The sequence below is a fragment of the Helianthus annuus genome, chromosome 12, assembly GCF_002127325.2.
Source record: "Helianthus annuus cultivar XRQ/B chromosome 12, HanXRQr2.0-SUNRISE, whole genome shotgun sequence".
Taxonomy (NCBI): domain Eukaryota; kingdom Viridiplantae; phylum Streptophyta; class Magnoliopsida; order Asterales; family Asteraceae; genus Helianthus; species Helianthus annuus.
The window spans coordinates 157,738,963-157,754,894 of record NC_035444.2 but is presented as its reverse complement, the minus strand read 5'-3'; the positions used below and the strand labels follow the sequence as shown (position 1 = coordinate 157,754,894).

Sequence of the window (15,932 nt, the reverse complement as noted above, 5' to 3'; positions counted from 1 at the left end):
TGACACTATTTACTTAAGTTATTATTGTTAACATCTATGAAGACATTTTTTAATTTATTATTGTATTAACAATTAATCAATGTTGTGTAAAAGTTTAATGAAATAATATTTTTACATTTTAACGAAAAAAACATGTTTATTAACTAATAAAAATAAACAACCCGGGGAGCATTCCCGGGTGATAACATGTTAGTTATTTTTTATCATTTTATTTAAGTATTTATTGCTTATAAATAATAAGTGCTAAATATATAACTTTCTCGAACCCGGGAAGCATTCCCGGGTAATAACCTAGTCTTAAATATAATAATGTATTGGTATGACATATGTTTTCGAGTTAATTAGGCTCTCTCTCTAAGTGACCTGAAGCCCACGGCAACCAAACTTGATAAGGTTGAAAAAAAAAAAAAATCCAACCACAATTTGACAAAATATAGAACCAATTAACAAAGAGATGATTCATTTTTGTTTTTTATAACCGATTTTAATAGTTTGATTATGCTTATACATGTACAAAATAGTTTGTGATTATACTTATATGTATGTATATAAAATAGTTGAACTAATCGTATTGAATCATCATTAAAACCAACTCTTTTTTATAAATAATATATTATATATATAGTAGAAGTTGCTACTTTTTCTATAAATCAAATATATCTTGTTCTACATTTATAAATTATAAAGTAGCATGTTATATCTGATTTTCATTTTCCAAAAATATAACTGTATTTATCATCGACTAACACTCAAACCGACAGTCATGGGCGGACCCATATGAGGGGGGGGGGGGGGGGGTCGGGCGCCTCCCGTAAAAGAAAGGTTAGTTTATTTTATAGGCAAAAAATCTCAATCACCCCATTGAAAGTTTGGGTCAATCTCTCATTTGTTTCCCACAAAATAAATCCTATGTCCGCCATTATCAGCAGTTGAGCGAAATACCAAAACCTTCTTTTTTTGGTAACAACTGTGTTGTTCTTTTAAGCAAAACCAGTGGTTATAAAAATCTACAAACCAAAACATGGTCACCCCTAAAACCTGAATTGGGTGTAACCGTGTAAACTAATCTTGACTTCGTTTTAGGCTAGTTTTCCGCGTTTAAAAGCCTACATAACACACACATACACATGTGTATACATATACAAGTGTAGAGTATGTATTGGCATGATGGTGCATGCCCATTAAATAATGTTTAGACATAATTAGGTGATAATATAATGTTTGTCAAGTCTATGAGTAGTAGGAAGTAGGAACGTATGAAAAACTTAAATTAGTTGACAAACTCCAACTTATGGTGGAGCCATTTTCAATAAATGGTGGGATGGTGGACCCATCACTCTCAAGATTAACACAACCATTCCCTAAAACACTATAAACGAATCAACTTCAAAGTTTAATATTGGTAGGGTTTAGTTTGGTTTTTGTAATTATTGGCTTTTTAACTCGATTCCACTGTCTCCACATTATTGAACGAATAAAATAACATGTCACCACGACCTTAAGTTATGCATACACACATGACACATGTATTGTTCATATTAAATACCTTTTTTTATATTTATGTAGCACATAGCTAATACTTTAAGAATGAATTAACACCATAAGTGATTGTTTATTTATCCTATTCACGTTTATAAATTTTCATTAGTGGGAGCCCTAAAACAAATCAGCATCTACTAATAAGATAGTTGCAAATTGAACTTTTATTTTGCCTAATAAAAAATAAAAACAAAATTCTGACATTTGGTGATAAAACTAAACAAGTTTATACCAAGTTATTTAAAACTATATATATGTGTTTCTTTTTCCTCATTAAGCAAACTTTAGTGGGGGATTTTCCCCTATCTCAATTGATTTGAGTCACATCTTCAATCATGACGGATCAAATGTTGGGTGTCGGAGTCGAGTGATTCCAAAGACCATTTTAAGTGTAATCCATTGTTTGAGTCGTCTTTTTATGGTAATATATAAATAGCGACTCGATTCACCTCACATATTCGAAAAATAACCCTAATATAAAAAATCTCTTAGATTTACCATTGCCCTACACCCGATATGCATAATGATAACTAATTTATTTGCATGCCTATTTGGTAATTACATGTATAGGTAATAGGGTTGTTCATTTTTATCCGAAAACCAACCCGGAGTTGAAGCCACTCGAACCCAAATTAGAGAATACCTGAAAAACCCGAACCTTAAATGAGTTGGTTATCGGGTCACTTTTTTCCACCAAAAACCAAAATAACCCGACCCGAAAAACCCAAATGTGAAAAAAAAAATATTGAACATTTAATGTCTTTTTTTTAGATTTGTTTGATTTAGAGTTTTTGGTATATGAAGTATTATGTTTTAGGACATTTGAATATTATCATATTGTCAAATATTGTTTTAATTTTGATGATATTTTTTAAGTAGGATGATGAAATTTAATTATATTTTGTGATTTTTTTTATATTACATTTAAACCCGAAACCCAAACAACCCGATCCGAATAACCCGAGCTTTAAGTGGTTCGGTTATCAGGTCACTTTTTCTCAGCCAAAAACCCGAATAGCCCGACCTAAAAACCCCCAAACCGAGAAAAAAACCGAAAACACTACCATAGTTTTGTCAAAAAAAAAAAAAAAAAAAAAAAAAAAAAAAAAAAAAACTAAAACGAGCGCAAGAGTGTAATCTTACACTGGGAGCAAAATCGTAATTTGACAGATAAAAAAACAAAAATGATGACAAACTGTAAATTTGAACTGAGAGCAAACCCTCAATTTGACTGGAAGAAAAAAGAAACTAATGACAAAACTATAAATTTAAAAATAACAAATTCGTAATTTAACTAGATTAATAGGAAAGTGTTGCCACGGCTACACTATTCCCCTCAATGTGAGTGATTTGTAGTGTATATAAATTTGAAGACCAGTTTTGGCAATAAGAATAGTCGAGGGTTAGTTGTCGTGCTATCATGAGAAAGTTGGTAAACAAATAATAGTGAAAACTGAAAAGACGATAACGTGAAGGTAATGTCGTTTCTTAAATTACCCGCCAAAATAAAACAAACAAAGAGGGTGGGCCCACTGGCCCAATAAGCCTGCTGCGATTCAACGTTATGCATCGTGACCACCCACGGCCTTCCTTAATTGACAAATGCAAATGCAACGGTCTCAATAATATGATTACCGGCTTTAATGACTTGCCACATGCCTTGTTATAATTTCTACTTTGTTATACAAACATATTAATTATTATTATTATTATTATTATTATTATTATTATTATTATTATTATTATTATTATTTTATGTCCCTGTATCATAACAAAGATGATACATGTATATTAGTTAAATGAATATTTTTTTCTAATAAAATGATGGTTGCTTTAAACTAGTTGGCCCAACTATCCCTATACCAAACCAACAAGATATTTTTCTTGAATGTGAACTATTCAATTGTGGAGTTAACAAGTTTCGTGCTAGCAGGTTGAATTGAAGAACTCAAACACAACCGATATATTTGTTAATATCGACCATGATCCAGACATATTTAAAATCGTGTACTCCGAAACGCGAAACATGTAACACGTTATATACATATATATAAAGATAAAGTCCTTAGCTACAGTAGATAAATTGCCGCTTATTTTGAAAGCTATTTACAGGAATTCCATTTATGCCATCTTTTTTTACTGACTTGTATATCAAAGTGACACAACAATAGTTTTTTAAACACTATAGTATTTTTTCCACCAACATATCTATCTAGTAAGATAATATACACTTTGAGGAGGTAGACAACCTTATCCCTACCTCGTAGGAATAGAGATACTGCTTCCAGTTAGACCCCAACTCGATAGTAGTTTTGCATCAAGCCTTAGACATAAGTTGATGGGATTTACTGAGTATGATGATGATGTTGGTGATGATAAATAATAAACAAGCTTCAAGGATCAACTTGTATACAATTTAATTATGTGAAGATTATATAATTTTTATTATAACATAAACTGATAAAACAAAATTATATAACAAATCATACATTGATTCTCACTCGCAAAACCAACCACACACACACTTCACATTGTATTTTTATTTATGGCTTTCGGTCAATGTAAAGCACATGTTGATTGCTATATCAAGTGTTGCTATCATACCGATACCGTAATGAACTAAACCGATGCCGACCAAAAGCCCTCCATGAAGCGCATGAGGATTCCACTAGTCTATATTAAAGACTCAACTGGATTAACGGGTTGTAAACTAGTTAAACGGATCATAGACGGGTTAACTTGTAAAAAGTGCGTTGACTTGTATTATTAAACAGATTAATCAAGTTGACCTGAAGATAATATGTTTATTAAATTGTTATAAATGAAAATTTAATTATTTTAGCGTCATGCATTACATGATAGAGGTTTACCATTATCCCTTTTGTGATAATAACCCGCATATCTTGTATATTGTCTAAATTCTCACTCCCAAAACCAATTGGACCACACACTGTTCACATTGATTATAACAAGTAATGGTTATTTTAGAGTGCTTGGATGGAGCCAATTATGATATGTAAATCTCTATAATAATAAGTTGATCGGGGTTGTTTGATTAGCTCTTAATGAGCCTCTTAATGGTTCAGACTATTTGTTTCGCAAGTAGATGTCTGAATGGTTCATACATTTGCCTCTGAATGGTTAAGCATTATGCTGAGTCTGAATGATTAAAACCCCTAATCTGAATTGGTTAGACATTTGTCTTTGAACGGTTAAGCATTATACTGGATCTTAATGGTTCAGACCTCTTACAGATTCAACACTCAATGGTTCAACACTTAATAATATAGAAGTTGCCAAACAACCCCTAAACCTCTAAGAACATGTGTTATTACTAAAAATCTCTATAATAAGTTCATCTAAGCTTCTAAGAACACGTGTTATTACTAAAATACATGTAGTTCTTATAAGTATATACTTGTTTAGATATTTGAATTGATGTTGAGATAGATACACATCAAGATAGAGAGAAGAAAGAGGATAAAGATTAAACCAAAATATTTTTAGGAATTTTGGGAAGTAACCATGTAAGTTGATAAGTTCTTATAGTTCACGATTACTATATATTTGCTAAAACGTTTCATAAGTTTTCAAAACACTTTCTATTAACGAATCCTGACAAAATTGTAGATTCACCAATCCATATTCCGTCTATGTACAAGATACCTTTGTAATGCTATTTTTGAATTTTTACCAATTTACCAATGTTCTCAATTGAACATGTTTTCAAGACTTAACAAACACTTCAATGCATACTATGTGAATACACGGACATGATATGATGATATGGATTCTTAAGTTTCATTAGTTAAGTCACGATATAATCATTCCATGCTAAACTCAACCGATCTATTTTAAACGAATCATATATTCAGTCCCTGCTACATCGAACCGACATGTTTTAAACGAATCAAACCAAATGAAAAACAATTGTTGCTTGCCTTCTATTAACTAGCTAATTTTAAGATTGATTTTGAAGCCGTTAGAGTTATCAGTTTGAACCACATATTCGATTTTTAAAACAATAGTTTTAACATTTTATCAAGGCTCGCCGTAGCGTGCCAATGCCCTTCCACATCAGCACCAAAAGCACCACCATTTTTTTTTAACTACGAGGCAACACCAAACTTTCACCACAATGATGAACATGAGCCCCTTCTCCACCACTTTCCACCAATTAGATGCATACATAGGGCTTGTTTGGCTAAGCTTATTTAACTCAAAAAAGGCTTTTTGTTAAAATGACTTATTGACTTATAACTTTTTGAAAACGAGTTTTTAAAAAAGTGTTTGGATTAGCTTATGGGGTGTGAAAAGCCAATAAGTCAATAAGTTGTTTTTTAAAAAATGTTTGGCTTAGCTTATTCATGTAAAATGACTAAAAAAATATGGGAAAAACTAATAAGTCATAAGTAGCTTCAAAAAGTCATCCTTACTAACTTTTCATCTCTATACAAGAAGTCATCTTGAAAAGAGCTTATGAGTTTGCCAAACACCTTTTCTCCTTATTAGCTTGTTGTAAAAGTCAATAAATTATAAGGAGGTGTTAAAAAACTTAGCAAAACACCCCATACTCTAAAAGTTTAGATTAACGTAACATAAACTGTTACACTTTCAAATGATTTCACATATAATTTAGAGTTAATTGCTCGGATGGTCCCTGTGGTTTCAACTTTTTTCACGTTTAGTCCCCACCTTTTGAAAATAGCAGGTATGCTCCCTATGGTTTGTCATTTTGTTACTCGGATAGTCCCTGAGTAGATGTCAGTTAGTTTGAAAATAGCAGGTATGCTCCCTATGGTTTGTCATTTTGTTACTCGGATAGTCCCCAAAGTAAATGTTGGGGGGCTATCCGAGTAACAAAATGACAAACCATAGGGAACATACATGCTATTTTCAAAATGTGGGGACTAAACGTGAAAAAACGTGAAATCACATGGTCCATCCGAGCAATTAACTCTATAATTTAATAAAAAAAATCAATTCAATAATAGGTGAAAACCCCCAAAATTATACATATCAAAATAAAGTGATGATGAATAGTAAAAAAATTATATATTAAAGTATTTAATTCTTAATAGTAATTTATAATTTGATCTTTTAATAATAATTTTAAATCTTTACTTAGTTTTATTTGTTCTTTATCATTTTAAGTTGTTTGCTCACGTATTGTGACGATTTGTTACCGTGAATATTGTTTATTATTATTTAATTTGAAATTTTAGTAATTTTAAAATAAATACTAAATCCGCAATTATATTTATCTATCTTTTTACCATTTCAAGTTATTTGCTCGCGCATTGTGACGGTACGTTACCGCGGGCATTGGATCGATATTGAGCCGGTTCGTTACAGTACCAGTACGATATATGCATTCGTTATTGATTGTTGAGTAATTTTAAATCTGCACCTATTTTTATTTTTATCATTTTAAGTTGTTTGCTCACGCATTGTGACGGCACGTTACCGTGAATATTGTTTATTATTATTATTATTATTATTATTATTATTATTATTATTTAATTTGAACTTATAGTAATTAAAAAAAATACTAAATCTGCAACTATGTTTATCTATCATTTTACCATTCCAAATTATTTGCTCGCGCGTTGTGACGGTACGTTACCGCAAGCACTGGATCGATATTGATCCGGTTCGTTTTACCGGTATGATATATGCATTCGTTATACAAATTACCATGTGTTTTACATCGGACGAAAATTATAAAAACGAAAATTGTACCGACACCAGTGTTGTTTGAACGCCGGTTCAGATTGTAACGCTACTGCAACCGATATTCATTTATCGTCGAATATATAGTTGTATAAATGAAAATTTATGAAACCAGAAACCATAAAAATGAATCTAGGTACCGGTACCGATGTTCCGTATGGTAGCGATACAACATCAGCTTTTCGAAATAGAAAACAATAAAATAAATATCAGTACCAAACTGTTGTTGTTCGTCCGGTTCACTACGTTAGCGGCACAGTATCCATTATCAAACAGGAAACCATAACAACGAATCCATACCTGTATTGATGCTGTCCAGTTCAGTTTGGTACGGTATGGTAGTGATACGGTGTGAGGTTATCCAAAGCAAAAACAATAAAAATAAATACCGGTATCGATGCAAATGTTGTTCAATCACTTTCGGTTCGATTTGGTATGATAGCAGCATGGTGTTCGTTTGCAATAAAATCTATATCGCATTGTTGAAAAAAAAATAAGCAAGAACGCGAACGAATCAAACCAATATAAAGTGAACAACATCAGTATTAGTATCAGTATCGATATATGTTTTTATTGTTTTCAATCGATGTAAGATTTTCTCTTTGGATTACAATAACGAGTGTCCGTACTATAACGAACCGAACTAATACCGACTTTCTGCCGCGAAGCGCGGAAGATTATAACTAGTTAGAATACTTATCGGTTAGGCCTCTCCAACAAACAAATTAAAAACCAAAAAGAAAATTAAAACACATACATCACGTCCAATATTAAAGTCAAACGAGGCCGATGAATCGAGGAGCGTGATTTCAGAAATTTGCTGGGTCGCGTGTTCTGTGGATCCCACCATCTACGTATTTCCTATTTTTCAATTTTTTTAACTTATTTATTATTATTAGTAGTTAATATATTATTTAAAAACTCTAAATAAAAAAAAGAAAAAAATTCTCAACCTCCATCCATCATCTTCTCCCCGTTTGCGTAACCACCACCGCACCGTTCAATTATTTCTCCCCCATCACCTTTCCCTATGCCACACCATCCCACACCATCCCACTTCTTCAATCAATTACTCTCTCTCTCTCTCTCTATATTCATTCACCACTTTCTCTCTCTAAAACCACCTTCATTATTATTCGTAACCTCTACGCTTCCATCTAATCGCCAGCCACTCGGTATTACATCTTCCTTTCTCCACTCCATTCATCGATTTCGTATCCTTCTTTATTTAACTGATGATTTGCCCTAATTTTATCTAATTTGCGTCTGATTTTGCAGTATCTTGTGACGTTTTTCTCTCTCAGGTAATTCTGTTACTGATTGATTGGTTTAATTTAGGGATTTTGATGCTCTGATTGTGTTAGATTGTTGCGTTTTTTGTGATTTGTGACGTGTTAGTTCTTGAGACTCTGGATTTTGGTCAAACATAGGGATTTTGATGTTCTGATTGTTGCATTCTTTTGTGATTTGGATTTGTTGTGTTTATCTGTGATGTGTTTGGTTGTTGAGACTTTGGATTTTGGTCAAACATAGGGTTTGCAGTCTCCGATCATGCAGTTTTTGTATTATGTGGTTGTTTTTCCGGCATTGGTGGTTTCTGATCGGCTAATTTGTTTGGTTGAAAGAGAGTTTGATTGCTTGTGTCTTATGAATAGTTATCGATCCAGTCAGTCTTTTTTTTTTCTCTTGATTAATTGTTAATTGTAGAAAGTGCATACACTATAGTTTGTCATCTCTTGAACTACTACATCTTAGGCTGCACGGTGTGGGCTTTGGCCTGGGATCGTCGAGGAACACCCCCCCCCCCCCCCCCCCGCGGCGTCGTCCAAATCGTCGGGGTGTAGACGGTGAAGACGATCCACAAAAAACACAAACGCCCCACACACACATACATGCAACTCATATATATATATTAGGCCCATCCCCCATTTCCTTACCTCCATCCTCTTTGCCCCATCCTCACACCCGATCTACGTGGCGCTTACGTGGCGGATCATCCTCCAAGGATGGGCCATCACCATACCGCATAGCCTTAGAATGGCAAGTTCATATCAACCATATAGCCAATTTTGACCAACCATTTATCAAGGATATGTTTATTTGCCAATTATGTTTAACCAACAAAAAAGATGGATTCAAGCATTTTAGTTTAGATTTGAGGTTCTTAATTTTTAAAGGATAGCCAAGACACAGGGAACTATATTTCTTTTATAAAAGTAATAATGAAATATATGGTTAATACCTTAAATTATGCTCCAAAAAAGATGATGGAAGAAACAACACCATAAAAAGGTTTTTCATAAGACCGTGGGGTATGGTTGGGCTTGGGTTGGGGCATTTGTTGACACGTGGAATGGGAGCCCCCCACTGCCTGGTTACGTGTCCGCGGGGTATGGCGGGGCTTGGGTTGGGTGCACTGCGTGGCAGAATATTCAAAAAAAAAAAAATTACAAACTTTTCATATGTCCCGCTATGACATGGCGGGGTCAGCGAATGGAAGCAAGCCAGCTAGGATGGCCAGACCGCCCCACGCCCGGCTTGAAACCCAAGCCCCAAGGGCCACGCCCCAACCCAAGCCCACCCGGGGTGGTGGCTTGGGCGTTTTCCCCCAACCCACGCCCAAACCCCTGCCCCATACCCCATGGTCTAAGTAAAATGCAGTGTTGAACCCTTGACTGTTAGAACTGTACTATTTATTGGTTAGCACATAGGCCGGTGATTTCTTCAGTATCAGTGTACTTTAGAATAGATCATATAACAAGCACAAACGTGATTTCACTAAACAATAACTAGTATGTAATGCATCGTAAAATATGAAACATGTTATTAATGATTCCACCGTCAGTTCTGCTATTCTGTTGAGTTGCAACTTTCTCTTTGTTTATTATTATGCTTCTACTTTTTAATCATAGCATTTATTCATAGCTATCGGTTTATAGCTCAGTTCCAAATTTGCGCTTCTCTCACTCGTTTCTGGCTTGGCATCAATCTACTTTATAGTACATGTGTGTAATTTTAAACCACCAACTGATTTTAACAATGGTTTAATTGTAAGCAGGTTGTCCGTGTACTGTTTACTTAAAGATGTTGGGAGGAAGTAACACCAATTCATTAGTCCCTGTCTTCCTTGATGAGAATATCTTTCAGTATCCTTCAAACCAATTGCAGCTATTTGGTAACGGTGAGTTCTACTATTTTTATACCCAAGATTAATAGACTTATGCTGAACCTAGGGTCAAGTTATTCTACAAAGGCTTCTAATTGTAAGAAGTGTAAGAAGGCTTTATAGAGTGACAAGTGTCCAATAACCTAAAACTAAACCCACTACATCACCACCCAAAACCTAAACACCCACCCCCACCACCACCCAAAAACCTAAACCCCCACCCCCTCGGCAAAAAAAATTTTTTTTTAGGGGGGGGGGGTTTAGGTTTTTGGTGGTGGTGGATGTTTAAGGGTTTTTTTTTTTTTTTTTTTTTTTTTGTAGTGGGGTTTTTTTGTGTAGTGGGTTTTTTTAGGTTATTGGACACTTGTCACTCTATAAATCTTTCTTACACTTCTTACAATTAGGATCCTTTGTATTTGATCCTAATCCGCTGAACCTAATCTTCATTGTATTATCATGGTTTTTATGTTCATGATGTACTACAATTCAAGTGGGCCATTTTCTTTAAGCTGCTCATAAGGGTTTCAAATAATTTCTTTTCGAGATTTGTTGCTACCGCAAAGTCTTTGCTGTATTACTTGATCAATTGCTTTAATTTGTTTTCTCGTATTGCAAGTAAGTTGCTGTGGCTTTGTTAGATTAGTCAATTAACTTACTGGATTCGTTCTTATGGAAATCGGCTAATTTTTTTCTGTCTTATTTGGCATTCTAAACCTGACACATCATATGTAGTTAATCTTGCACATTTTGCTTGTAGATGGAATTAGTTTTAAAACATATTATAATTATAAGGTTATAACTTATATGCTACTTGCTTTTGAAACATAAAGTGTACCTTAAATTGCTTATTTTGTGTTTTCGTAAATGAGGTTAGATTGAGAAGATATTATCATTCTCATAATACTGATTACTCACTGCCTCCTGTTTCTAACACATAGGGTATGGAATTATATTGAGAAGATGTGATCGTTGTATGTTTTTTTAACCCATGCCTTCTTAGGTTATGCCCTAAGATTACGAAATTTAAAGGAAATGCCCATGTATGCAATATGTTTGACCTAACAAACAAACTTTGAGGAGTTGATCAATCACAAAAAAAAATTACGCTTGCAACGTGAAAGCACGTATAGGGGTTTTTGAGAATTAAACCTTATTTTGATTTACTTGAAGAGCAACCTTCAATTATTCTGCCTGTCACATCATGATCACATATAGCCTGCTTTTCAGACAAAGAAAAAAATAATTTAAAAAACATAATGAGCAAGCTCCATTGTCAGGATTAAGCATCTTTCATTTCTTGGTTTGACAGCTCCACTGTGTCTGTTTGCAATGAACCTTTTTTTTTTTTTGCTAATTTAACTGTTCTGCTGGGGTCTCACCATTACTTTAGTCACTTCAGGCTATAATGGTATTTGCAACCGTCTTATTATTACAATAGCCATAAATGATTAGATTTTTGCTTTGTTGTAATTGGTTGTGATTCTTTTTGGTTGAATTATTGTTTATTACTTACAGCTCATTTTAATTATTTTAAATTATGTTAATGAGTATGAGGTGTACAACACTCAGACAAAATGTTGAACCGGCAACCGAACCGAACCAATTCTCGGTCCATGGTTCGAGATAGCTTCAGTTTATGTTCCAGTTGGTTTCTTTCCAGACAGGTCCGGTCCAGTTTCGGACTGAACCGGTACTATACGATCTGGTCTTGGTTTCAATGTCTATAAATCTTCCGTTTTGGTTCGGTCTTGTATTGGACTGTTGCGCACTGTCCAAAACAGGACCTGGCGGAAACCAAAATTCGAAAACATTTGCACTTAGAAGTTACAACCAGACTGTATAGTAGGGGTGAGCAATAACCTAACTGTTAACCGAATCCGAAGCGAAAACGTTGAAACCGAACCGAACTGAAATTAACCGAAACCGAATTAATTGAAAACCAGTTATCGTTTTTTTGTACTATTGGTTAACCGAAATTAACCAAACTGAGTTGAACTATTTTTATTTTCATATATTTCTAGCTTTTATACCTCCATTTCATTTATTTATACCTCCATTTTATGTATTTATACATCTATTTCATGTCTTTATACATCCATTACATGTATTTCTAGGTAAAAATTTTATCCCTTGTTTGGTTTGGTTATTAACCAAACCGAACTGAGAACCGATAAATTAACCGAATAAACCAAGCTGATTAACGATGACTTTGGTTACGGTTTCGGTTAATGCTAATAAGAACCGGACCATGAACTGGATTCAAAGTATTGGGTTAGTGATTCAAGCTTACTTCCGTAAATAGACACCGTCATATACTATAAATAAAATAAAAATATCCTGTTTTGAACCGGTCTGGACCAAAACTGAACTGCACATGTACCGGACCAGACCAATAATTGAACTTTATTCATACCATGACGGAGAACCGAACCGCATATAACTGGTCCCGGTAATGTCTGGTCCGCTTTGTTGGTCTCAACGAGTTACTCTTTACCATGTAATCTGATCTTTGATTTCGCTTTTAACTTTGCTATAGGAGTACCAGCCGCCCATAATGTTGAGCAGATAAATTATTCCGGTAAAGACCATAATACCCCTGTATTCCGGTCCCATAAACGCCCAAGGGAAGCTGAAGCTAATTTAATGCAGAAGAAGCTACAGATATCATTGAACCAGAATTTTTATAATGAAGAATCTGATCGGCCATCAACCATTCAAAACCCACATCATGTATCTACTGGATTAAAGTTATCATATGATGATGAGGAACGCAACTCATCAATCACATCTGCAAGTGGAAGCATGCCAGCAGCACCATCAATTATGTCTTCTTTTGGTGAGAGTGTCACAACTGAACTTGATCGACAAAATGAAGAACTCGAAAGATACATTATGCTTCAGGTATTAATTTGATATTTCTATTTCATATTACTTTTTTTTTATATAATCATGGTTTTAATTATATTGATTTTTAACATAACCAATTAAACCAAAAACTTCAAGAAAAAGCATCTATTCATATATATGTGTAGTTATATATGTGGGCGTTTATGCAGTTATAGCGGTCCAAAATCGAATAGCGGTCAAGGTCCGCTATATGATATAGCGGTAATTTTTATACCATGCATAATTTGTGTATTTTTATATATATATATAAATATTTCTTTGAAAAATATTAATAGTAATCTCAAAATTCATAGTAATATTATTCCATTATTAAAAACCTGTTGCAAATCAAATACTAGTAACTTTGAAGTATTTAATTTAAGAATTAACACAATCTAAACACCGTTACTGCTATTACCGCTATAGGCCACCGCTATTTGGACCGCTACACACCCTGAGGTCCGCTAACCTCTATAGCACCGCTATTGACTGCTTAGGTTTAGTACATAACCAATTTGAGAAGAGAACTGCAATAAGCACTTGTATGTAGCTTTGGTAAGACATAATGGGAGAGAAAAGTAGTTGGATACATAACCGCTTATATATCACATTTAAAACATCAAGTACAAGTCTAGCTATATACTTGTATATATTGTTTAATTAAATGCATCTTGTAGTTAGATGTATTATCTCTATATAAAAGAAGAGAAGTTGAATAGTGTTAATATGCTAACATGAGCCTTGGAGACTTTGTTAACTTGAACCTTTTTTTGTGAGTTTAGTGCTTTGCTAACTTGTGCCTATTTTTTCTACTTTAGTTTTTTTAACGAACCAAACCAATAGCGGTACAGAAAACCGCTTTTAACTTTTGAGTTTTTTTTAACGAACTGAATGCGCGAAGATGCTCTTTTGGACATAACTTTAAGCCTTTTTTTTCGTTTGCTATAACGAGTGCACCGAAACCGACCAAGTTCTTATCATTTTCTTTTATGTTTACCTTTGTTATTTACCTTATTGTTTTATATGTTATTATTTTGTTTGATTTTACGAATCTATTCATCGGTTATCATGGTGTACGATACATAGCGAATTCCAATCGTATCCCGGCACAACGCGTGGGTTACTACGACCCTAGTTTATATTATTTAAAATATTTTATCATACTTAGGGCCATTCTAGGCTGAAGCTCTGGCTTGGGCTCGTTTAAGCTTAGCCAACTTATGTATTTTATGAACGGGTCAACTTGTTTACACCTATCAGTAAGCAAATCTCAAATGCCCGCTTATAACTTACCTATATACTGATGCTTAACAGGGAGATATTATGGTTAAAGGAGTAAAGGACATTAGACAAAGACACATGTCTTCATTTCTGGCTTCTATCGGTAAAAGCATAGACAAGCAGATGCGTGAAAAAGATCTCGAAATAGAGACAATAAACCGTAAAAACAAAGAACTTGTGGAAAGAATCAAACAAGTGGCAACCGAAGCCCAAAATTGGCACTACAGAGCAAAATACAACGAGTCAATAGTCAACATGTTAAGGTCAAACCTACAACAGGCATTAGCACAAGGAGTTGACCAGGTCAAAGAAGGGTTTGGTGATACAGATTTAGAAAACGATGCTGTTTCATCTATAGACCCGAACAATTACCTTGGATTGGCTAATGGTGGGCCCCGTAAAGAGCGTGATAATAACATGATATGCAAAGCATGCAATGCGAATGAGGTGTCGATTCTGGTGATGCCGTGTAGGCATTTGAGTCTGTGTAAAGATTGTGATAGGGGTTTGAGTGTTTGTCCCGTGTGCCAATGTGTGAAAAGCATCGGTGTTGAAGTGTACATGTCGTAAAATATAGGCATCATGGTTGTGGTGTCCCTCAAAGTTTAACTTGTGAAATACATTGTGGTTACTCATATATGTTTAAATCATCTGGGGGGATTGTAATTTTTGCGTCCATGCATGACGTGCTTCGGTTTATACTTCCATTCAAGTTGACGATAGATTGGCTGATTTGGTTTGATATCGATTTATCTTTTGCTCACTATGTTTTGACCCGCTCTGACCATGACTCATTTTAGCTTGACCCTTTAAGCCAATGGTCTCTAAAGATAAAGTGACGGTTCGAGTGAACTATGAGTGGTGGGAAGTTTAGTATATTTTTGTGGCAACAAATGAGGAGGAGATGGGTACATGCAACAGGACAAGGCCTAAGACATCTTTATGAACACAACACGTGCGATTTCTGGCATGACATCTCTTCGAACATAACCAAATGAACGGTAAACCAAAGTTTGTGATTGTTTGTTCTCTGCCCGTAACATGCATGATTCAACAAACTATTGTAATTGTTCGTGAGGCCCGTGTCAAACCATCGAGGTGGTTCCCGCTCATGGTGGTGTGAAGTCTAAAGTGTGTCATCAAAATGCCATATTGTGGCCATGGATAATGATCATGTGTGTTTGCATTCTTCGAGTCACCAATTGCTCTTATAGCATTTTCAACTTGCCTCAGCCAAAAATCAATTTAAATTTTGTGAACACCTTTTCTACAATTGTTAACTAACCAATTACATTTCGAAAATACAAAGAATCTATATGAATTTAAA

General features: G+C 34.4%; 1 protein-coding gene across 1 annotated transcript; it reads left to right on the top strand.

The window, feature by feature from the left end:
• Positions 1–8,215: 8,215 nt before the first annotated feature.
• Positions 8,216–15,322, top strand: LOC110896044 (BOI-related E3 ubiquitin-protein ligase 1). The gene is made up of 5 exons (XM_022143468.2): positions 8,216–8,447; positions 8,551–8,576; positions 10,331–10,453; positions 12,975–13,339; positions 14,639–15,322. The coding sequence occupies exons 3-5, from the start codon at positions 10,357–10,359 to the stop codon at positions 15,173–15,175; spliced, it is 999 nt and encodes a 332-aa protein (XP_021999160.1). The 5' UTR covers positions 8,216–8,447; positions 8,551–8,576; positions 10,331–10,356; the 3' UTR covers positions 15,176–15,322.
• The last annotated feature ends 610 nt before the right edge of the window (positions 15,323–15,932 follow it).

Bases quoted from the DNA above. Each gene is read 5' to 3' on its own strand.
- LOC110896044 (XM_022143468.2), top strand. From the start codon at position 10,357: ATGTTGGGAGGAAGTAACACCAATTCATTAGTCCCTGTCTTCCTTGAT. The intron at 10,454-12,974 runs GTGAGTTCTACT...ACTTTGCTATAG, and splicing joins ATTGCAGCTATTTGGTAACG to GAGTACCAGCCGCCCATAAT. The intron at 13,340-14,638 runs GTATTAATTTGA...GATGCTTAACAG, and splicing joins AAAGATACATTATGCTTCAG to GGAGATATTATGGTTAAAGG.